This window comes from Sabethes cyaneus, chromosome 3 (assembly GCF_943734655.1).
Source record: "Sabethes cyaneus chromosome 3, idSabCyanKW18_F2, whole genome shotgun sequence".
In the NCBI taxonomy this organism is placed as follows: Eukaryota; Metazoa; Arthropoda; class Insecta; order Diptera; family Culicidae; genus Sabethes; species Sabethes cyaneus.
In genome coordinates, this window is record NC_071355.1 from 201,069,622 (window position 1) to 201,094,498 (window position 24,877).

Genomic DNA, 24,877 nt, shown 5'->3' on the forward strand with positions numbered 1-24,877 from the left:
TGATACTTTATTCCTTTTCCTCGCCTACTTAGTCCTCATTGACTTAGTCATACAACCTCCGCTCTAGTTGCCACTCCACTCCACTCGCGATGCCACTTTGGTCAGGAAGGTCTGTACAGAATAAGAAACTTTCATTCGTGAAAGTAAACTACTGATTTTGGCTTCCTTTCGATAACTACGTACTTTTGGATAGGATTTTGTATTTTGTGCAACATTTGAAAACAGCAAAGAATGTTGAAAAAATTGCCTTGTTTTTCATCAGAAATTGGTTTCTATTTCACTACTGACTGACTGGTTGTGGAAGTTTCGTTTTCTTTTGTTATCATTAACTCTTGGAAACATGCTAACATACCTCTAAAGTAATTGAAGTAATTTACAGCCAGAATAAATAATTTCACCAACTTAACTACTGGTAGACAGTCTTAAAACAACTATAATCGTTCTCTAGAGAACAAAATTATTTTAGTGTTTCGATGCACGGTTTAGATTAGCATAGGTTTTTTTTGGTAAGTGTACACAACTGTTGCTTGTACAAACATTAATACCAGATTTCTGTATGTAAGTGCAAAACGGTTAATTACTATAATATAGGTTGGTATATTGCCATAGCACGTGCCGACATTAAGACTGTCTGCTTTCGACTTTAAACATGTAATTTCAGTGCTTTACGTAATCTTTCCCCTTGTTATTTGGCCTGCTTTTTGCTAGATATTTGCTCTTTCGTTCGGTGTAAAAAATCCTAGAAAATCTACGGATAAAATGGAGATCTGATTTTATTCACGATTGCTGTTTGAGTTCAATCTTGTGTTGTTCTGCTTCTCTGTTTGATAAATGTACAATTACGTTTGCTAAGATTAGTTTGAATGCTAAAACCTGTTCAAACATAGATTGAGTATTTCGTTTTCTATACAATTAATTTGTTCATTACAATTGAATAGATCGACAATTCTGTATTGCAAAAGGACACGTCAAATGTGATGACCATTTTTATTTTTTCACTTGTTGAACTACAATAAACGTTACTTTTAACTGTTCAGTTTGATGTATTCCAATACGTCCAATAATATTTAAGCCCCATTATTACGGAAAATTCGATTATTTTCGTCAAATTAAAAAAAAATAATTATAATAAATTAATAATGCGCTGACTGCTAAACAGTCCTACAGTTTAAAATTTAAATACTTTTATTTTTAGCACAGCAAGATTTCTAAACAAAGTTACACATTTAATGCCTGATTGGATATGAGGAGTTGGGGTATCTGTTCAAACGACAAAGGACATGTGAAGTACGGCTACGAAATAGAAGATCGTGTTCAGGTACTGGTCTTGTGACTTGGCAGTACAAAAAACTTTCTCTGGTCAGCAATATACTAGAAGGGGTACTGTATTAGACGTAAAAGTCAAAAACGATACTTTTCATTATGCCACAAAGTTACAATCATATTAAGTGTCTTTAAATTATACGTGATTTGGTATGAAAAGATTGCTTTCTTCTAGTTTTCACTGGTTAAAGGCATTTATACTTATTGCAATGGCTTACATTACAAACGATGTCCACATTGTATACCATCGTGTAAAGATAATGGAAGTATTTTTCACTAGTCTCGAACGGTTGAGCATTTTAACATTACAATCGACTGCATTCAGTCAAAATAAATAACATTACTTGTTCAATTCTTTCCATGTTAAATTCGTAGTGATCTTAAGCGATCCTTTTCAGTGTCCTATTTTGAAGCAATTCAAGTATGCTCATTCAAACTAAAAGCAGAACCAGGATCACGAATTGGGCAAAGTCGCACCCTGCTCCTCTTATTTATAACGTAAAATCTACTCTACCTAACGATACATGAAGTCTATCACTTCTAAACTAAAACTAGCGATATAATTTTTGGGCTGTCCTATGTCACTTGAGGTCCGCACGAACCCATCGGTCTGCGCGCAATGAATTTTCACATAAAAAACCTAATACCTATCATACACCTACGATCGTACGATCATTTCCGAACGACATCGTGAGAATGAGCCGAGAAGAAACCTGTTTCATTCCTTCCCCCCTTAGCTTAGCTTAGCACCATCAGTCTAGATACGCCAGACTTCGTCGTCGGCCGATCGATGAGCGGAAAGCAGCTCACCGGACAACGATTCACTCAGCCGGGCGGTACCGTTCCTCGCTTCCGGTCAAGTTCCACCAGTCGAAATCGGTGACGAGGCTGCACTCTTTGGTCCACTACTGCTACCACTGCTAATTAGACTGCTCGTGGTGGTCCCGGCCGGTGAAGAACCACCGCCGCTGCCCCCACCGGCGCTGTAGAAGCTTCGCGTCGGCGAACGAACACTGTTGGCCGGATTGTGAAACTTGAGCAGCTCCACCACGGTGATGGCCACCTGAACGATTCCGCGCCCCTCCAGTACGTCAGCAGCACAGCAGAGCAGATTCTGAAAGAAACCAAATTCGACAGAAGGGGAAAGAAATGCACGATCATAATTCTGCGGTTCTGCGTGAACGTAATGAGGGAGGGAACAATGATGCAAGACGTTATCCTGTTTTTTTTTGCACAATAAATTTATTAACTTTGACGTGATAAGGGTTTAGTTTTATTTAATTTAAGCACATCAAATAATGCTGGATGATGCCTGTAACTGTAATAGTATAGTCTATTTTTCGTAATTTGCCGAAATAATTATGGTAGTTTTTCTTCTTTTTGAGATTATACCTTAATACGATATTGAATTAGTTCCGAGAAAGTTGCATATGATAACTTAAATTTAAAAACCTGCTGCATGCACAACGTCACAATATGTATGAATAAAGCTGCTTTGAAACAATTGTATGTAGATGGTATAATGCTGGCGAATTTGGTACAGTTTTGATTATTTAAAATCACGATAATTTATGATAATGAAGAAGTGTTTCGGATGTTTCTAAAGTAGGTATAACTTAAATGTTTTTGAGAGCTTTTCCGTGCAACTTAAGGTTTAAGACGATTCCTCTCACACGGTAATAAAATTATTCAACCGAAAACTTGACCGTAAAGATTGTTTTATTCTAACGCTTTTTGCACAACCAATGGAGTACCATAAGGGAGCAACGTAGGTCCGGTGTTGTTCCGCTAGTTATTAATATTGATCTTTTTGTGTTTTTTTTCTATCAATATCTCCAAATGTCGTAGGCCAAGTTCAATCTTTTAACCTTTCGTTACTCGCGCCAGCTTCGATTTAGAGGCATGTTAAAGCCTAACAGAACTCACTCGAATACTAATGCCACTCGGTAAAATGCTTATGAAACTTTTTCCACCGTTTGAAAAATCTTGGTCTGCGGATCAACTTTGTTGAAAACAGTAATTTTCTTTATTCTATTTATTTTACTTTGAACAACCGCCAGCGCTACTTGGACATAAGGGCCGAATTTTCTTTATTGCTGGTATCCCGAGATATATTGAGTTGTACAAAATACCACAGCGCGAGTAACGGAGGGTTAATACAAAAAGAAAGAACTTTTTATAAAGAATCCAATGGTATGGTGTTTGTTCACGACAACTGACTTGCTTTCTTATGGCAAAAAAGATCGATTTGATTTCACCGGAATCCAGAGACGTTCAGATTTATTCTTCACAGTTAGAAAATTAGGATTCCGTTCATTTGGCCAAAGCGGCTAAAACAGACACTCCACTAGTCAAGCCCTGAACCCATCGAGCAGAAGCTTAAACTGATGATCGTAAGAAACTAGAACCCAAAGCACGCCTCGATTTACGCCAATTTATCGACAGCAAACTGTTCTGCAAATTCGTAGGCATACAACACATGCTTTTTAATTGAGGAGCAGAGATCCCAAATTACTCCCCTGAGGCACACCTATTTAAGAGGAAAAACTTCATCCACTAGAATTAAACTAAATGAAACGCAACATTTTACATGAAAATCAGCTTACGGAAAATAAATTACTGGGGACCACCTGAAATATAACAACTCTCGCACAACAGGGCAAATTCAGTCAATTTTCAGGAGAAGCTGTAGCTTGAAATTCTGGAGCTTAGCAACCCAAGTAGCACACTTTAGGTTTATTTAGTTGAAGCAACCGGATTACGACTGAAATTAGTCATATTTCGGTTACCACAACAACTTTGTAACAACTGTGCTAGTAGGGAAGGTTCGCCAAGCGAGCACAAGACAACTCCTGCTCTACTTTCTTTCTTTCTTTTCTACTATAGTCAAGAATTGTCGCCAATTTGCTGAGCGTTCTATTCTTGATTCGACATCAGTGCGACGTGGCTGGCCCACCTTAACCTGCTGACTTTCACCAATGCAAACGATGGTAAACTTTCTAAAGAATGCCTGCGCCTTGTGATTCCTGCCACTGGGCCACTCTCCGCTTTCCGTTTGTGCTCTGCCAAAAATCATCCGTATATATTATCCGTATCCGTGATAATGTCCATACAACAACAAACTTCTAAATTAGCCGACAGTGGCAAAGTAGAAACTTTCTTAAAGCAACAAATTCAGTGTCGATATTTCATTCGACTCTCTGGCCATCGCTAAGATACGCCTTGCGCTCCGCATGTGTCCGACGATGGGAAGATAAGTTAGATGTCGTTACAATTGCGTGTTTCAAAGCAGCCGGCCGGAATTAAAGTTGCCGGCAATACCAGAACCTAGAGGAGAATTGGCTGGTGAAAAGAGGCAAAAGTCGGCATTGAGAGCGGAGCAGAGTTATAAACAATTTTGAGTCTGAACTGAATCCCTAGCCGAGGAGCCAAAAACGCTGCCACGAAAATGGGGCTATTCACCTGTTGTACGGCATTTAGTGAGGTTACGATGAATGCCAGAATGCCGTCGCTCAGGGATAGAGGTTTTCTCGTAACTTCCAAAGCGCAATGACAATCTGAAATGGATACGTCGGTCAATGAATACCTCAACCACCAGTTACTCGCGCTGTTGCATTTTATACAACACATGTGCAACGCTAACTTTATCTCGATATATTCTGGCAATATCGAAAGCTTCTGTTTTCAGAAAAATTGATCAGTTGGTTTCCTACTCAACCTGCAGGCCAATGGGATGTTTCTAAATTCAACTTTATCATTATCCGGTTAACACCGAAATGACTCGCGCCGTATCAGAACCTCATGTTTATTCCCCTCGATCTTAGATTACTCGTCATCAATTTCTTGAGCATCTCGACAATCGCAAGGCAGCTTCAATTTGATCGAGCCGTCTACCATGTGGACCATCCATTGCACCGATGAGGTTCTCGAAGAAAACAGATTTTGTCTCACAGCCTTTCGCGGTACCTCAAGGGGTGGTTCACTCTCCGCTTTCCGTTTGCAATGCGCCAAAAATGGTCCGCAACACCTTTCGTTCGAATTTGGGAAATGCGCTGCAAGTCCTCCTTGAGCAAAACTACAACACAGACTAGCAGACGTTACACTCACTGTCCCATTTTTCGCTTGTCCCATACTTGCTTGTCCCATACTTGCTTGTTCAAGGAATGCTCCTGTTGTTATTTGATATTTGGGAGTGTCGATCATAGATGGTGCTAGTATTCAAGCAAAATGTATGTGACGATAATTGTTGTGGATTTGGTTATTGTGGTTGGTTGACTGTGGTTACAGCTTCAAGTTTAGAAAGGACTACTGTGTTACCTGACTCATAACAAATATACGTTATAGAGGCGAACCAGCCGCAGGCTGAAAACCTCTCTAATATAGAATAAAAAAAAGAATATACGTTATATACGCGAGAGGGTCTCGTAACTCACAAACTTTGTGGTTTTTCGTTTAATTGATCATAAATTCGAGTAGAGTATACAAATATCAACTATATAACATAAGAAATTACATGTTTACTTCAAAAAGTAAGTCATGAGAGATTTTAGAATTTCGGAAATAGGCGTTCGTTATGAGTCAGGTAACACAGTAGAAGCGGTCTAATAAGCGTTTTGTAAATCGTCAACTTCGTACGGTGGCACATGCTCATTGATCCAAATGTCTTGTGGAAGGCAAAGATTTTCAGCCTAAATGTATTGTTGAATCTCTTACTCGTATTTTTCGGTGGAGATCAAAGATTTCAAATATGTCAACTAATCAACTCTTGCTATTGCAGATAGATGACGTAACAAGCGTAACGTCGCGGAAACTTCAAATTCCGTTACCACTGGTTCCTTGCCATGTTTGTAGAGTTTTGCTCGGACTTGGTCTTTTCCAGTAGCTCTAATAATCTATAGTTCACCGATTTTTCTTTGAATCGTCTCGAGATCGGAAGCTGAGACGCTACTAACGTTTGTGGGGACTCCTAGGTTAAGTTCCGTTATACCTCCTTATATAATGTTGAGATGACATGTTGAGAAGCCAGACTCAAACCACGAGTCACGTACATTTGACCTAAACGATGGCACCACCTATGATCGACATTTCCAATTATTAACTTACAACAGGCCTACCGCTCGGACAGCCTAGTATTTTATTTTTATTCCTTGCGTTATAAAGTGACACTGTATCGAACACGGAGACATTTCCAACCAGTACTTAATTTGAGATAACTGTTACAACGTGCCAAGAATGAGACAGTGAGTGTTATGTATTTTTGCCTACGACTGTAGCATCGATATCACATCCAATAACCATCTTCTTATCAAAGAAACTCACCTACAGTAGGGGTTGTTTCAACTGAGACGGAAGCACGGATTGGATTCAAAAAAAGGAGCAGAGTGCAAGGGCTGTTAGAGATTGATAGACTGGTCTTTAGACGAGATGAAGAAATGTAGCAGGAAAAGAGCTGCCAAATGGCAAAGCTGGTGGAAAGCAGGTGGACTCGATTGTATCAATTATCGAGATTATCAACTCGATACTAAAAATTCTCTCTGGCGACGTTCCTTTTCGTTGCGATAGGTCCACGACAAATTTCAAAAATTCAACATAGAAGGGAACCGTTTCTTTATAGACTTCAAGACATCGTACGAATCAGTAAAGCGAAAGTAGTTACGGTGAATTATGGCTGACACGTGCCATTCTTGATGGTTCCACCTCAAGTGTCGGGATAGTGGGTGAGATATTGGACTCATTTATGAAATTATTATATTAGAAGCAAGGTGGTAGACGGTCCAATCTACGGTTCAACATAGCATCTGAAGGTGTTATTTGATGTATAGCGTAGCCAGCTGAAGTCCAGGAGCTTGCGAGTTCACGCAAAACTCGCAATTTAAAAAACGCGGATTCTCCCGATGACACTCTACGGTCATGAAGCGTATTCCGTGGTGTCTTTGAGCGTAAGATCCTGCGATCAATTCTTGGCGGTAAACTTGAGGATGGAGTGTGCGGCATACGTTTTAACCACAAGTTGTACCATGTGTATAAAGACGACAATTGTCAAACGAGGCCGCGCTAAACAAACTATAATCGGCTGACCACGTAACGTGAATACCGAACTAAGGACCAGTGGAAACAATACTAAGCTGGGAAGTTGAAAGATGCTGAAGGCTTCAAGGCAGATTCTGCGCTCGTAGGAGCTTTCAGCAGCCGATGGTCAAAGTGCAATCAACTGCTGGATTCGGCAAAGGATTGATGCTTCGTCGTACGATCCTATTGATTCGAACATACAACCCAACAGAGATTCAAACATACAACGACTGATTTAGGTCAGTGTGTAGGCTTTAAGTTAAGTAGGACATGGAGATCAAATTTTGTTTTTTTATTGGCGTGGTTTTAACCCCGAGGTCATTCACCAGGAAATCAAATTGTAAATACTGATGTTTTAAGTAAGCACTGGACTCAAGACAAGAGGAGAGCTTCGAACCACTCAAGATAGAAGCTTCGGCACGACGGCACTATGATGGTCTCATCGTGCATCTTATATCGTAAAATTTGTAGGTATAGCTATCCATAAGGAATATTGTGCAGCGGACTTGTTCAGCTTTGAAGAAAAATTGTAGTTAAGTGATAGCAGTTTCAACGTGACCATTCGTCATTTAAGGGTCAATTGGAGTCGATAACATTCCTAAGCAACCATACTTAGAGCCGCATCAACTTTGGCACGTTCGAAGTAGAAGCATAATATAACTTACGCGGTACGCGCTGAAAGCTGCCATGGTGGATCACCGAGAAACATGTTTACCGCGGCAAGCCTACTTCTTTTCGCTTAACATTCACGAACGACACGATAATCTTGGATTACGTCCAAGATCCGCCATGCACCCGAAAGATGTACTGCTTGTACAGGTTTCGATAATTAATTCCGGTTATGATCACTAACGTGATAGATTTGCTTTATAGAAATAGGGATTCAAAAAAGAGCCGTTGAAACTATTCAAGTATACTATAAACCGGCGTCAAGTGAACGTTGTACAATAACTTGCCAGAAAAGGCATGAAGTAAGCATGAATTAATTATAGTCCTAACCTAAGACCACGAACGTTTTGATAATATACGGAATATATGAAATCCAACATTCTCATATCGACAAAGAGCTCCCAAAAAGTCGTATATGGTTCCCCAATTAATTGCCAACGCTTGTTTCAACAATACTTCCTACTCGAAACACCTCTTCAAAATCGAAATCAAAAGCCAGAAAAATAAATTAGAAATAACTTGAAATCACATTTTTCTCGTGGTTCCAGAACTAAACAATAAGTTTAGCGTTAGCAACTAGGGAACAATAGTTTCAGCCTAAAATTTTTATGTTTACAAATCCAATAAAAGCACTTTCCATTTTTTTCACTAATTCTTCGAATTTAAACTCCTACCTAAGCTGCTGGAACCTGTATTACAACGCGGCAATTGGTATAAAATGCCTTACACATAAAAAAAACTCAACTATTCTACGATACAATTGCTTTCTTCTTTTTTTTCGTTCAGTTTGCTCAGTCCGCTTAAAATGATTAGTAGTAGTTGCTAAAAGAAGGCAAGGCCATCAAGCTCGCTACAACAGCTGCTGCTGATACTACCAGAATACCTAAATCCTAAATAATCCATCCACTTATAATTGGTGTGTGGCGCGCATCATTTCATATCGGTACCTACAATGCTGCCCCGGGCTGGTTAGAGCAGCCAGGAGCAGCCCAACAAATCTTTTCTTCTCTCGTTTATTTTTTTTTCTTCTGAAAAAATCCTAATCTACAGAAAAGTCACTAGCTTATTGCGTGTTTATGTGTATGTATACATATAATTCATATAATTATATCGATACCTATATGAAACGGAAAGTGTTTGGACGCAGTCGATTATAGGTAAGCGAATAAATATACTTTTTTGTTTGTTGATATAATAAATACTTTGTAGCTTAAACTATAAAGGAATACAGTGTTATACCAAGCTTATGCATGTGTGTATAAAGTATGTATGTCGTTTAATTATAATTTTGGAACGAATGTATGTGTGTTAAATGATTTTTTGACGATAATACAGTGGAATGAACTGTGTTTTTAAATATCTATATGACGTTTTGAACATGCCAAAGATTTTCATGCAATTTCACTCTTATCATGTGTAAAGTTAGTCCAATAAAATAGTTTTTAGAGATCTCTTGTTTTGCTTGTTAATCAGATTTTTGAATACAAAAAAAAGTTGAACACGAACAATATACACATGGAACTAAGTACAAACACATAAAAACTTGTTTACAGTAAAAGTAAATCCATTAAAAACTAGTTGCTTTGATTCAAAACTTTTGGTTGTACAAACTCGATAACTGGAAATCAATGTTTACTCTCTCTATAACTAAAGTATGGAATAAAATCATCAACACAGCGGAATAAAATAATATAAAATTAAAAAAAAAGATGACATTAAAAGACAAAAAAATAAGTACGTTTCCTTTCGATTGACTAGACCTCGAATAGGTAGAGATTCCATTGAGTGAGACACAATAGATAATGACAGTTTTACGAACCATATGCGTCCCTCTACTTTTCCTATTTCTAATATAAACTACAGTAAAAGCTTCTAGAAAACTAGTGTGTGACACATCGATTAAGAGAGATTAAGGTGTGGGTTATATTTAGTGATAGCATGGAGAGCTCGCGAGTTACAGATAGATCCTGTAGTTATTGTTACTTGTTTCAACTTGGTAAAATATAATAAAATAGAGTTCTATGCATGTGTCGTGTCGTTACTTTTTCTGTCATGGTTTTTTTTGTTAATTTGTTTTGCAGTGCACAGTGCACTGACTACGCGCTAACATGAATCAACAATATACTTATCTGTGTGAAACATGTGTTTTTTTCTTTGCATTTAATGTGTTTGTTTACAACTTTGCATGATTTTTTCTCTTCGTGTTGTTCTCTATTTTGGTATTCACTACAAAACTGCATCTCGTTTCGTTTCACGATTCAAGAAGGCAGTTTACGAAAATAAGGCAACTGCATTGTTCAACTTGGTTTAAGACAATCTGTGTGATTCTTAGTACTTTTTTTCTTTCTTTCTTTCTTTCTACTACTAGTGAGAGTGTATAATGATAAGATGTGCATGCATTTGTGGCTTGTTTCGTAGCTTAGTTTAGGTTTTGGTATATTCGTTCGTATGTAATCAGTGATTGTTTTGGACTTTCAGCTTCGTGTTCGTTTCATTTACTTGTCTAATCTATGTGTAATGCGAAAAATAAAATCTTATGAAGGTTATTCAAAAGTGGTGATATGAAAAACACATTCTTAAACAAAATAGCCTTAACAAAAGCATAGAATGACGCTCAAAAATCGCACTTAACTCTAAAAGTAAAATCTATGATTGAAAATAAATAAATAAAGCCTCTGGAAATGAGCTCGAAATGATTTACTTTTCGTGCTTCTGTATGAGTTTTAATGATTGAGAGTAACTGATGAAAAACTGTTCATCTGGAATATCGTTATTTTAATACTTTATGAAACTTTTTTTGCTTTTTGTTTGTTTCTAAGAAAACTTTGCCTAAAAATACGTTTTTATTATAGAGTTTCATCATCTCTCATCTCTTTATTTTTAACATTGAAACAGATCATCTAAAGGTTATGAATTTAAAACTGATCATGAATGCATAGTAAATCAATAATTTAACGGAAAAGAAATATTTCACTCCGAAGCGGTATGCCAATCTATAAAATCTAATTTCTTGGTTACTTACCAATTACCGTACCTACGATTTTAACAATTCTTTTCCGCTAACAATGAAAGGAATGAAAAATCGCTCTTCCTCTCCTAGCATAATTCTCAACCAGCTTATAAACACTGCTCTTACTATCGAGTCGAATGTGAGTTTAAAGTAAATCAATTCATCTGCACTGTTTTAGAAAACTTCTTGAAAAAAATAAAGAATAATTTTATACTATCAATGAAATGGTAAAAATTTGAAATCTCCCGTTTTCAATCAAGATACAACAGAAATATGAATATAGTTATTCAATTAAAATTAAACCAACAAAAAAACCTGATTTTTGCCCACCAGAACATCGCCCTAGTAGTTGGGCAGTGGATACAAAAACAGGTAAACGATCGTAAACAGGAACGTGCCGAGACAAAGAACGGTCGAAATCGTTGGATGATCCGACTTCCTGCTCCAACCCGCATTATTCCCGCACTCGGACCGTTCGTTGTTGTCCTCCGAGCTGACACTGCGTCTTAGCGGCGAACTGTTGACGATTTTCTCCCCGCCGACGGCGGCAGTGTGCTCGAAAAACTCGATCCTCTTGCTGACAATCTTCCGACCGGCCGCAGCCGGATCGTCCTCCTCGGCCGAGTTGATGTTGAAATCTGGCAGCGCCGCCGCCGCCGCCGCCACCGTCTTCGGCTGCTCTGATCCGGTGGGAGTGTTCAAGTCGTTAATCCCTCCACCTTGGTTGGCATTCGTCGGCGTAAATGCTGCTTCCTCGTCTAGTGAGTTCAAGCTCGTTTCCGAATCTTCATAATCATCAGCTCCCTGCCGACAGCGGAACTTGCCGATGTCGCTGTCGTACTCACATTCTTCCACAATTTCGTTTAATCCCGAACCCAGCTGCTGCTGTTCCTGCTGCTGCCGTTTGCCACTAAATCGAGTACTAGGAAATTTACGCTTCCTTCGACCGCCCGCACCAGCGGATGAACCAAGATCCAGCGTAGCGGGAACATTACGTCCGTTCGTTCCTCCTTCTCCCCCTTCCTTCGAAGCCCCGTATTCATTCTCGCCACACGAATTACCTGCAGCCCTCAGTCTGGCCTGCACCCTAATCACGTCTTCACGCTTTAGTTCCTCCTGCTCATCAAAGTGATACTCAAGCAGCGTTTTAGCACGCATCGAACCGGAAGTGTTACGTATATTCTGTCTGTTAGAGTGTTCATTGTTAGTGATGGGAGTGCTAGTAGCCGGTGTGGCACTTGTTAAGCCGTGCGGGAAATGCGGGGAAGCCTGATAGTTACCGTTTGGCTCTTCGCAGCCTGCCAACTGGGGCTGGCAGTTCCCTTCGCAGTCTTCTACTGTTGTTTTATTGGTGTTGGCTGCAGTGAGTGTGGTTATGATTTTGGTAATGTTGCTACCGGTGGGAGGCGGTGGAGGAGGAGATGTCGGCCGGCATAAACTATGATGGGATGGCGACGGTCCATTGCTGGTCATTAGATCGGCCCTTCTCAGCAAGGCTACAATGGTACGATACATTGCCGTTGGATTCGTTGGACGCACGGGATCCGCTGCTCCCGGTTTCGATTCGGATTGCTCACCGGACGACGGTGGTTGCTGTTCCTGCTGATCCGACGCAGTCATCGCAGTCGGTGGCAGACACGGTGGTACGATGTCCTGACAGGAGCATATCAACTCCTGCAACCAACACCAATAACAACAGGAGAGAGAGTTAGTTCCGAGGTTGGTCAATGGCGTCTTGCTCTAATGGCAGCTTAGAGGATAATCTAGCCTATCTATCGTTTTCTAGTACGTGTGTAGTATATGTACAAAAGAAGAACTTTTCTCATCGAACTACATGCACATGCAGAGAAATTGCTTATAAATTCAATGATCAGAGACATTGCACAATCAATTTAGCTTACTTTACATTTCTCTGCTTGTAAACATAGTTCAATGAAATTACAATACATAGAGTTTATAAAAAGCCACCGTCTAGAGTGCAACACAGATACGAGCTTAAGTTGTCCATTTACAGCTGTCGTTACGTTACAGTTAGCTATTACTTTCAGTGGTGTTGTGTTAGTTTAGTCCTTATAAGCCTAAAATTTTAGAATTTTTGTGCTATTCCAATAACCGGTTTACCCAATCTAAAATTACTTGAAAATTGAGTAACGCATTGTTAAACCAATCGAAATCCGTGAATTTTGAAATTCTAGCAGGAAGAGATAATGTGCAACCGAAAGTAATGATCCCAGGGATACAAAGGCGGATAGGACACATGTAAACTACAACCGAAAACAACCTAACTGGCTACTACACAAAAAAGAAAAAACACACACACAAGAAATAGTTTGCGCAAACGTACCTCATCTACTCCAATCTTCCGACAAGCATCCAGGAAGTTATCCACATTGCGTCGACATCGGGCCATCGTCAGTTTGGGCTAAAAGTTAAAAAGAAAATATTAAATTTAATACCGAAAAGCACGCGACGTTTTTGGAAATTATCCTACGGTCCTACGGTTAAGTTTTGGTTACAGAATTCCATGAAAGTTATGTATTTGCGAACGAAATCAAATACATAACTTTCATGGATTTCCGTCAGTCGGTCCATAATCATGGGTCACACACAATTGTGGGTCATTCAAGCTTCAGCTAGGAAGCCGGATTTAAATTTTAGTTTAAATATCCCCTTTTGATTGATCAAATTATTAGTGCTACTTGTCGGTAACAATTTTATCAATTAATAAGTATAATATTCACGCATTAATCGGCAGATCAAACCCATAACTGTGTGTAACCCATGATTGTGGATTGACTGCATAAAAATACATAAAATTGCAAAGGAAATTTTCGGATCTACTTCGCCATGGCTTATTGCAAAAATTCATAAGGCTTGAACCGAGCATCGTAGAACAAAAACTTTTGTATGAAAATGTAAGCAAAGTTTGTCAGCAGTTCAGAAAAAAGCAGTCTGGAAAATGTTTTCCCCAAAATTCACCACGGCAGTTATTTGGTCATCGATTTTTAATCCTTTTTAGTTTTCCGGCCGTAGCTCAGGAACTATGAATGTTAAAATTATATATCACAATTTATCACTTCTCAGCAGTAAAACTAGAAAACTTTCAATTCCCTGAACTTTCTGTTCTTAATTGGAGCATCGAACAAGAAGGTGTAAAAATTTATTAAATTTTCTATTCCATGTCGAATTTAGGATGCGTCTTCTCATTTATCGGTCTTGGGTTACTACTCTTCAATCGCGCTCTCCAGCATCCCCATCGACTGCGCACATCCAACGAACACAGGATGTGCCTTGCCGACCTCTTTCGGGTTCTCTGCTGAATGTTGCTTTTGTTGGTCGCTCATGCGGCATCCTTACAGCGCACAGTGGTCCGAAAATCAAAATAGTTGGCAGAAACCCCATTTTGCAAGTATTTTTAATTGATCAAATAACTCAAAAGTATTCTTCTACATACCCATATGAGCCTAAATCCTTGTTTTGATTGTTCGTTTCTTAGTTTTTTAAATGCTATAACCTTCTGAACTTGTTGAATAACATTTAAGCCGGTGAAATCTTTTCAAAAACACGTATGGTTGTTTCTTATAGGTATGTAGCAAACGTTGCATAAATATCGTAAACAATGACATATTTAGTTGAAAGACATCTATTTCAATATTATTGAGAAGGTTACACTAATTTAAAATATTATTGGTTCACCGAGTCTGGCTTGATTATGATAAAAATGAGGACGAATATCTAAACTCTTTCGAATTGACAGTCGTAACTTATGGAACCCGTCGAGTTCCGCTGCCATATTACTTTTAGTGTGCAGGTATACTTGTAAGGAACCGGTTAAACCTAAATTTGTCTGCAATTTTCTGCAACTAAGAAAGTAAAGACAAATCTTAGAGAGGATGTACGAATTCATGTAAGCAAATTTGATTTTAACGAATAATCCTTGCAATGGTTTCAATATATGATAGTAGGCATAGATTATTCTGCATTGATTATTCCAGGATATCGTGGAAATGAAAGGGACAAGCATTAATATAGTTTAATAAACTGATTTTGGAGTATACTTCAAAGAAAGCTTCGTAGCGCAAAACAACAATTTAGTTTGTTTCGGGAATATCGAAACAGAATGACGCGCTTCTAAGGCACATCTGATGCAAAGGCTCATTTCAACAGGATTTACAGGAGACATAGCACTCCCATTACATCTTATTATTAGGCTTGCATTTTAGATGGAAGACCCCTTTACGATAAGGATATACAAGGTCTAAAACTAATGTTTAATTCAAAAAGTAATCAAAAGTATTCAAAATGTGACACAACAGCGAAACAAATCATGGATCTGTAATTATCGTTCGCTGTATGTTACATTACATTAATGTATGCTCCAGTCTAAATTCGTAACTATTATCAATATATCTAATACAATAAATAAAATAAGAAAAAAATAATTTCATACTTTTCAGTGGAAGAAACTAGAAGTCTAATATTAATTAATCAAGGGCATAGTAGAGGCCGCAAAGAAAGCAATTACAAGAAAGTTTTTCTGGTTAATTTTTATTTGTTGTTTCATTAGTCAGACCGATACGTATTTCGCCTACGACTTGCCGGCTTCATCAGTGTCTGTTTTGAATTTGAACTTTATTTGTATTTCTTTATTTGAAAACTTATTTAATAATAAATAGCTTGTCTATAAAACCATTCGGGTGCAATTAGAATGCTAAATCAAATGTACTGGGAAAATCGAATGAGTCGCAGAAATGTGAAAAAATCTTTCAATAAAAAAGTACTTAAGCAATTATTGGATAACAATCCAATAAAAAGAAAATGTAATGTTATCCAACCTTTCAGTGCCTTATAAGACAACTGAGAGTTATCAAATCAACTCAACCATTACTGAAAAACTTAACCAATAATTAATATTATATTATGATAATAACGTGTATTAATGAGTTAACTTATAATTTAAGGGTTAAGCATTAGTTGAATGATATCACATAGATCTCCTGAGTATATCAACCAACTTCGCAGAAGTCACCTATCCTCTAGGAGATCGTTTTGACATTTCTGCCAGCTTTTTGGACTTTCGGACCACTGTGCAGCGTTACAATATGTACAACTTTATACACTTGGTAAAATTTGCCGCCAAGAATTGATGCAGGATCTTACACTGAAATATACCTAAAGTTAGTTGCGCTCTCCTTCAACGCCCACGCTTCATGGCCGTAGAGTACAGTAGCAATAATTGGCGTCTTATGGAACGCGAGTTTCTTATGGAGTCACAGGCAATCCGTAGAATACCTTATTTACAGCCGTAATACACCTTTTTAGCTCACATCTCGGCATATCGGTTCACATCTTTGTCGCAGATAAATTCATCGATCCCTTCAAACGTGTCGCCATCTATGACAACCGCAGCTTCAACACCGATGATTACCGATGACATTGATGCCGTCTTCGAACCTTAGGGCCATGAGAGATTTCGTGATAAAGGTACTACTTCTCAGTACGCCCGCTCTTCGAAAAACTCCTTTCAATGCAATGTTGCGTTTGCGAATTTGCATTTATTCGATAGCCCGTCACCTTATTTCAATCCACCTAACGTCACATAAGTCGCTATTGTGACACTTGGTTTTGAACCTAATCAGTTTTGTTGAAAAATCAAATTCAAGCGCCATAGCTCATTTTGTTTAACTGAATCGTGCGCCGCCTGCAAGTCTTTAAATGAATACAATGAGTTTGCAAGTTGAATGCTTCGAATCTATCGCACAGTGAACATTTGTTAACTCGTAGAGCGTCCCACTCGAAACCCGCACAGGTATTCGGCAATAAATGTTTTATGCAAAGCCCTCCGTCTATGAAATAGGACGCGGAAGAGAATTTTGTATGTAGTATTGAAAAGAATAATGTCCCGTTAATTACTGCATTCGCGTCGATGGTCTTTTTTTGTAATGAGACCTTCCACCGAGTTCGTAGGTCGTTTTTCCTCAGTCCACACCTTTCCGCTCTCAGCGTTTTTTTTTTGCTCTTTAGTTGCTTTTTTCACCTTGTCCAAAGTCCCGCAATTTATCCATTATTCTCAACCATTATCTTACTTCTGTCGACAGCTTCATCTTGTCCATCATTGCATAACCCATCAAAATGTTGTTTCCAGTGCCTAACCTCTTTCGATCTCTCGATAACCAGATTCTTCTCCTTGTCGATGCGTTGCGTCTAGCAGAAGTTGGTATGGTCCAGTTTCTAATTCCGTTTATCATTCCAGAGAAGCTTCTCTTGTCGTGACTCTCGAAGCAACTCTGCGCCTACGCAAGAACACAATCCCAGTACTGGCGTTTTTCACAACGGGCAAGTCTCCTTCCAGCAGCTCTTGTATCATGGTATCTATCTCTGCTCTGGCGTGTCACAGTTGCAGCTAACATGTGAGCCCTGGCTCGATTCTTATCGTCAGCCAGTCTGCGTAAAACCACTCACTGTAGGTAAATGGCTGCGGAAGTAGTTCCCAATCCATCTCATGCTGTGCTAGATCGAAAACCCGGCGCGAATCTCCCTTACTATCAAGGTAGTCGATATTTGGTCCCCAGATATTTGGACCGCACGTCTGCGAGCGTCAACCATCAACCAGAACGTGATCGATCTGATAGCAGACCTCTCCAGCCGGGTGCTCCAAGTATGCTTCCGAACGTTTCGTCGTGCAAAATAGGTACAAATAGTCATTCCTCTGGCTGCGGCAACAGTGGCTAACATCAGGCCGTTATCGTTTGTGGTAGAGGCTTTCTCTACCAGTAACGGAGCTAAACAACTCTTCGCGCAAGCCATGCGCATCTGTATCCCCGATGACTATTTCCACTGCGGCAGATCCTCCTAAAAGGCCGTAAACACAGAGTTCGCACGCATCATTTGTTCAAATGGACTTCAAAGCGTCATATGATACCATCGATCGAAAAGAGCTATGGAAAATCGTGGATAAGTACAGCTTCCTTAGGAAACTCATCAAACGGATTCAATCTATGATACTATCACAGTGCTGTGTTCGGATTTCGGGTGGATTGTCGATCGCCAGTTCGTCTTAAATTGCCTTTGGTTCCAACAGTATATGGATCTTCTTCAGTATTGATAACCTTATCCTTCTTCTACCAGTACAGAGCCGGGGAGCTTTTGCTCCTCTCCACTGTACTCGGACCTGAGCTACTCGTCGGCAATTCGTTGAGCGTCGCGATCTCGACACACGCATGTTGCAAACTGGTCGAGCCACGTTAGGCCCGTCTGTTCCTTGTGTCGTTGGGGTTCTTAAAGTGAACGGATCCATCAGATTCATTGTATTCGGTTTTATTGTTTATTCTTTTTGTAAATAGCCTTTAAACAACGGTTTAACAGATGTAGCGACTATGCCTTTAAAGCTACCCATATACATTGACAAAACCTTCAACTGACAACAGTTTGAATTTTTTATGACGCAGAACACAGTTTTGCCGACTTTTTAATGGAGTTTTTCAACACAGTGGATTGTTTTGTAAAAAATAAACCTTTTTCTAGATATTTTTTTAGAATGCTGAGAAAATAAGCGTACATTTTCATGTAAACAGGATGCTTGATTATGAATTTTTGAAATAATCGATGTCCGATTCTCGCAATCGGAAAACTTTGCTTGGACCGGGACAACAGGACACCTTAAAATATCAAATATTATTTCCAGAATTTTTCCTAGTTCCGAAAACCTTGGGCCTATTTTGTACAATAATTTTGAAAAATGTCCGCATTCATAAAATGATTATCACACTTACCACCGCCGGGGACGGCACGTGAATGCTACCAACCGACCGCGGTCGCACGTGGTTTGCCAGATGACACAACACCACACCATCGGTTAGCGCGGGTGCAATGTCTTCTGGTAACGACATCTTGAGTCGTGTTTCGATAATCTACAATTAGAAGAAAAAACAAATTGATCATCGAGTAGAGAGATTTTAAACCTCTTTTAAAAACCAACCTGTCGAAGCTGTTCGATCAGTTCTGTTTCCTCCTTTTGCTTGTCGAATTCGCGACGCATGGTGAAACTCAGTTTATCCGTTGGGACGTCCCGATTCCAGGAAACAGTTCTAAAAAAGCACAATTGTTAAATAACAATCAAAAACTCAAACGAATCAATCAGCCCAAAGCAACGCGTACTTATTGGTTTTCTGTCCTGGCTTAACGTTGTTTACGTAGCCCACGGTGGCAGTGAGTGGTTTCTGGTTGCCATTCGGTGAACTCGCACCGTTGGTCGTCGGTTTCGGAATCGACGAAGGAACATTGTTATGCGAAAGGATACCACTGGATGCCTTGCACGGGCTGTTGGGTTTCACGTAAGCGTAATCCGTGCAGCTACTGTTGGAGACGGTTGTTTTAATGGGTGTACCGTTCGGAATCGGAATCTTGCCATTGGTCATCGACGAGCCTCCCGTCGAGAGGTTGTTGTTTCCGTTGAGATGCGTAGGCGACTGACTGGACTGATATGTGGAAGCTATGTTACGCGAAGGAATTACCTTCTGCACGGGTCGTTTATTTGGGGTCGACGTACTGTTGTTGTTGTTGTTCGTACCTCCGTTGAGGGTCATTTCTTCGAAAGGTGCAACAATATTTCGGTTTGGTGAGAGAAGAGGACTAGAATTGTTGGCCGAAGTGAAACCATTGTTGTGCCCACTGTTGGCATTAATTTGGTTTAGCTTGTGGATGTTGGTATGGTGCGGAGATAGAGGAGAACTTTGGTTGCTACTACTGTAAACCGATGGAGACGGGGTTGTGGCTCGAGATTTGCTGTAAGGGGAGAAATTGCTAAGCGGTGAATCCGTCGTGGAACCTCCACTGTCGGGTGTTTGCGCCTGATGGTCCTTCGGTCTGTAAATGTCGACTTGGTTGCGCTGCTGACGAAGAGCTTCCTTGTATTCCCTGGTAATTGTAGAAAATAGATACAACAAAAGTTTAACCCAAAGTTCGAAGAAGTGAACCTATAGCACAAACCTGTATGTTTGAATATTTCCCAACGATCGCATTTTATCGTCTGTTTTCATTCCCTCTGGAATCAAATCACCTTCCGGAGACATGTCATTGCTACAACAGAAAAGAACAATAAGTACGTGTAAAACGGTAAGAAAACCCCTAGCATACCTATTGCTATTATTTGCCTTTTTGCGGTCCTGCTGATCCAGCAGCATGACACCCTTTTTGAACTCTTCTTCCAACGTTCCATTGCCAGCCGAACCTCCTCCGCTGTCAGCGCTAAGCAAACCTGAAAGACCAATTCCACCTGCAGAGGACAACAGATTAGAGGAAACCGTAGCCGATAGTGCCGAAGCTGGTGGTGCTGGTACAAACGCTGGTGGCGGTTTTCCCGCGAAACCAGTGTGCAATGGAATGGGCGACCATTTCGGTGAATAGGTGCCACTAGTGCCGAAGTCGTGCGGATCGTCCTGAGACCAACGCTTACCATCGAATCCACCGTCACTGGTACTGTAGCCGGAATCAACGTGCGCACGGCGATTCCTAGTCCCGTCCAGTAGGCTCCCTCCGGAATTCTTCGACGACAGTGCCGACCGCCGCAGAGTTGCGTGGCCATCCAGGCCACTTTTGGATTTCTCCTCTTTGGCTGCTGCGGTTTCCAAATATTTAAACACGTGTACCAAACCCCGGACGCAGAGCTGCAATGGAAAATGCAATTAACTGGATTGAAACAGCTTTTAAACAAATTAACAAGAAAGCATACGCTAGCTGGCGGTGAGGTAAGCGGGTTATTCGACAGTTCCAAGTCGACCAGCGAGCTCATCAGTCGAAGTTCCACCGGCAGGGTGGCTATCTTGTTGCTACTGATATCCAGAAACACCAGCTGCAGACAGGTGAGATCCCGGGGCAAGTAGACGAGCTGATTGTTGCGAAGGGTGAGCGAGCGCAAATTTCGCAGGTCGCCCATCCGGGGAGGAAGATGTGTGATTTGATTGCAGGCGGCATCGAGCTCGGTCAGCTCCTCCATCCGACCGAGCTCATCCGGAAGCGTAACCAGGCGGTTGTTGGACACGAGCAACACCTGCAGCGGCAGGAAGCAAATTTCGCGTGGCAGTACCGACAGTTGATTGTTCCTGGAAAGGCACAGCGTTGAAACATGTGACGGTTAAAAATCGCTTGCAGCAAGCTCGGCAGTTAATTCGCGCAGTGCGATAGGTAATTAGATTAGTTAGAAGGTACCCCCTTCGAACGGTGCAACAGCGCCCTAGCACTGATGAATTGAACTGATTGAAAATGGAAAACAAACAGTTGATTTACTCGGTCTAATGGAATTAGTGAAATCAAATCAAGGGTGACTGACTGTAGTAAAATGCTGCTATGAACTACGCAAAAGCAGCATGAGAACAAGCGTGAGAACGCAATTAGCAACTAGGGAATTTGATATTTTATTTACCGACCGATGATAAATGTCAGTAGTATAAAGCGCATAATGCCATTCCACTATTAGTTCAGTCAATTGTGTAATTGGAATTATTTTATTTAATGATAAAATATATTTACTTAATCTTCCGTTTATTTCCGTACACCAAAGATGTTTTAGGAATGATTTCGAACAAATGTTTTGTTGCTTTTTCAAAAACGAAGATAATTTTTAATATGCTGCCTGTCCGAAGTGAATGATATGGAATTATTAAATTTTACAAACGATTTTGGCAAGGATTTCGGGTCTCTAAGAACCCGTGACACAGAATCGAAATGTTGCAAGAGCTTATACTGCCGCTATTCGCATAACAGTCCCATTTTCTATGAAGTTCCCAATATAAATATATGGTAACTGGGTAACAAGAGTGGATATTGGAAATTATAAAATAAAATACAATAGAGGGAAACAAGTAGAGAAAAAAAATGGCAGCACTGCCACAGACATGGCAGTGCGTAAAAAAGAATTTGATTGCAGGTATAGTCCAAGGAGAACCTACTGGTGAACAGCTTAAAAGATCGTATATAAAATTCTGTTTTACATCTTAAAATTCCACAGACTGAATCAGCTACACGAATCCTTTACCAGCGAATATCAATTGGATTTTCGAGTGGGACACTCCACAACGAATCACATAATCACAAACTTTGCCACACAACCTAGAAAAATTTCAAGAATTCAACAAGCAAATCCTACATTTATCTATAAACTTTAAGGCAGCATACGATTCAGTAAAGCGAATTAGTTTTGGTATGCTACGATTGAACAAAATGAATTCCAACGAAACTGATTAGGCTGATTAGTGCCACTCTTGTTGGTTCCATGTCGAGCATCAAGAAAGCAAGTGAGAATCGGACTCGATTGTCAGGTTAGATTTTAGATCCACAGTAAGGTCCGGCGATGGTCCGGCACAGTAAGGATGGCGATCACTTACAGGCGGTAAACTGGAGTGTGGAGCAAGGGCATTAGCTACGAGTTGTACCGAGTGCATAAAGATGCAGATGTTATCAAGCGAATAAAACAGGCTACAATGCACTAACCACGTAGCAAGGAAGATTACGAGACATACGAGGCAGACCCCGGCATCCATTAGATGTACACTGTCGAGTGGAATGTTTGAACAATGAGTGTTCGGTACAATTAGAGAAAGACAACATAGGAGCGAATGACGTGGAAGTGACTTCTAAAGGTATAAGATAGACACGGGATGCGCACAAGTGTTTCTGCTTATGGGTCTGCTCCACCCTTTTTGGCCCTTATTCAATAACGTTTTCAACACTTTTTTACGTTGTTGTCTATCATGACCAAAGGTCTTACAAAAATATTCACATCCACTAGTGTATATTTTACCAATTTTTCCTTCAATGAACATTACTATACGAGTGTTGAGCCTTTACATCCCCGACATAAAAAAAATGGTATTTTCAGTGACACTTTTAGATCTACCTCCATTGGTTGAAAAAATATGATGGAAAATTTAGTTTCATTTTTCTGAAGATATCCCGATGACAGTGGGATTATTTTTCACATCATAGGTCGTGTATCATATCATATAAGGCAAAAAGAAGAGGTCCGAAATAAGAACCTAGCAAAATAAGAAGTAGCATGAATTGCTTTTGACTTTTTCTGCAAAATATAATTATTTGTTAGCGATTAATCAAGTGTGGATACTGTCATTTTAATAACACTAGCTCAATTCTATTTTTGTGGCTTGAGCATTGAAATGACCAAATAGTTTGCTTTAGGTATTCGTCACTAGGCAAGATAATTACATTCGTTGTAGAAATCTTTACCTATAAAAATGAATTTCTGTCTGTCCTTATAGATCAGGAAACTACTGAGCCGATCGGCGTGAAAATTTATTCGCAGGGGGTTATGGAGTCGGAGATGGTTCTTCTTCTAAGACGGGGGGGGGGGGGTTTCCCGAGCGAAGTTTTAGAGCAAATTGAAAACAAAATTTGATATCTTGATGTAACGGATAATGAATACTCGGTATGATTTCATTTTGGTCGACTTAGTAGTTAAAATAACAAAATTGATTGCAAAAATTCCTCGCCGTGAAATTAAATTGAATATTACTTTTGTTATCAAAAATATCAAACGGAATACTAATCTTGCTGTTACACAATAATAATAGGAAAGCAGAATTAGTTGTCATTATACTATCATATCATCATCATTTTGCTATCATCATATAATTTGAACCAACCATTTTACTAGAAAAAAATTTATGTGAAAATAGATTAATTTAAATATTGAAGGTTTATTTACATCATAAATAGAATCTGTCAACACATTTTCTGTCAATAAAAATGAAAACAAAATGATAGCAAAGTCTGATATAGCATAAGTGCCACTTTAAGTTGTTAACAAAATATGTTTTCTAGTTGATATCAAAAGCAGAATATGTAATAATTTTGATATACTTTTGTTGTCAATCCTTGCTCGGGAATTCCCATACAAATAAAATACAAATTTCTGCATAACTCGAGAACTAATTAAACAAACGAAACCAAATTTAACATGTGGGGGTTTTAAAAGGCAGGATTTTTTTCTATGGTAAATTATGACTCCTCCCCCCTTTAAGAGGAGGGGCTCCCATACAAATGAGACACAAATGTCTGCATAACTCGGGAAATAATCAAGCAAATGGAACCAAACTTGGCATGGTTTTGGAAGGTAAGATTATTTTCTTCGGTAGTTTGAGACCCCTCATCCTTTTAAGAGGGGCGGCTCTCATACAAATGAAGCACAAATTTCTGCATAACTCGAGAACTCATGAAGCAAACGGAACCAAATTTACATGTGAGAGTTTTCAAAGACAATTTTTTTAATATGGTGGTTTGAGACCCCTCACCACTCTACAACGGGGGGCTCTTATACAAATGAAACACAAGTTTCGTTATAACTCGAGAGTTAATCAAGCAAGTGGAACCAAACTTGGCATGGGGGTTTTTGGAGGCAGCATTTTTTATATGATGGCTGGAGACCCCTCTCCCCTCTGGAAGGGGCTCTCATACAAATAAAACAATTTTTTTTGTATAACTTAAAAACTAATCTAACTCAGAATATTTAGGACTCTTCCATAAAACATTAGTCAATAATTAATACCACCAAAAATACCAATAGTAACGCTAAATAATTCAGAGCGAGACTGCCGCAGGCCACGAGTGTTGCCGGCGACCCGCCATCGAAAGCGCCGGCCGCTGACCTCTATTATTTCCCTTCTGTTGGATCCGAACGAGCGACAGCGAGTAAGGAGGGGATTATACCCACAAAGTGGTACTTTCCGCGAAAAGATTTTCCATGAAATGGTAAGGCTTGTTCGCGACAAAATTTGGGCACACCTAAACACACAC

The 24,877-nt window shown here is 39.7% G+C and overlaps 1 protein-coding gene across 3 annotated transcripts in view; it reads right to left on the reverse strand.

The window, feature by feature from the left end:
* Window positions 1-24,877, reverse strand: part of LOC128744196 (leucine-rich repeat and calponin homology domain-containing protein) — a 167,053-nt gene continuing 142,176 nt past the window's right edge. Inside the window, exons 3-11 of one of the 3 annotated variants that reach the window (XM_053841025.1) lie at window positions 20,802-21,171; window positions 20,526-20,736; window positions 20,207-20,345; window positions 20,060-20,149; window positions 19,229-19,987; window positions 19,050-19,158; window positions 18,844-18,981; window positions 13,416-13,493; window positions 1-2,437 (exon numbers count right to left, since the gene is read on the reverse strand). In XM_053841025.1, coding sequence (XP_053697000.1) covers window positions 2,180-2,437; window positions 13,416-13,493; window positions 18,844-18,981; window positions 19,050-19,158; window positions 19,229-19,987; window positions 20,060-20,149; window positions 20,207-20,345; window positions 20,526-20,736; window positions 20,802-21,171 — 2,152 coding nt within the window. In that variant the 3' untranslated portion in view covers window positions 1-2,179. Of the gene's footprint in view, window positions 2,438-2,584; window positions 12,746-13,415; window positions 13,494-18,843; window positions 18,982-19,049; window positions 19,159-19,228; window positions 19,988-20,059; window positions 20,150-20,206; window positions 20,737-20,801; window positions 21,172-24,877 lie in introns of those variants that run through there. The other 2 variants (XM_053841024.1, XM_053841023.1) reach the window with 2 other exon arrangements.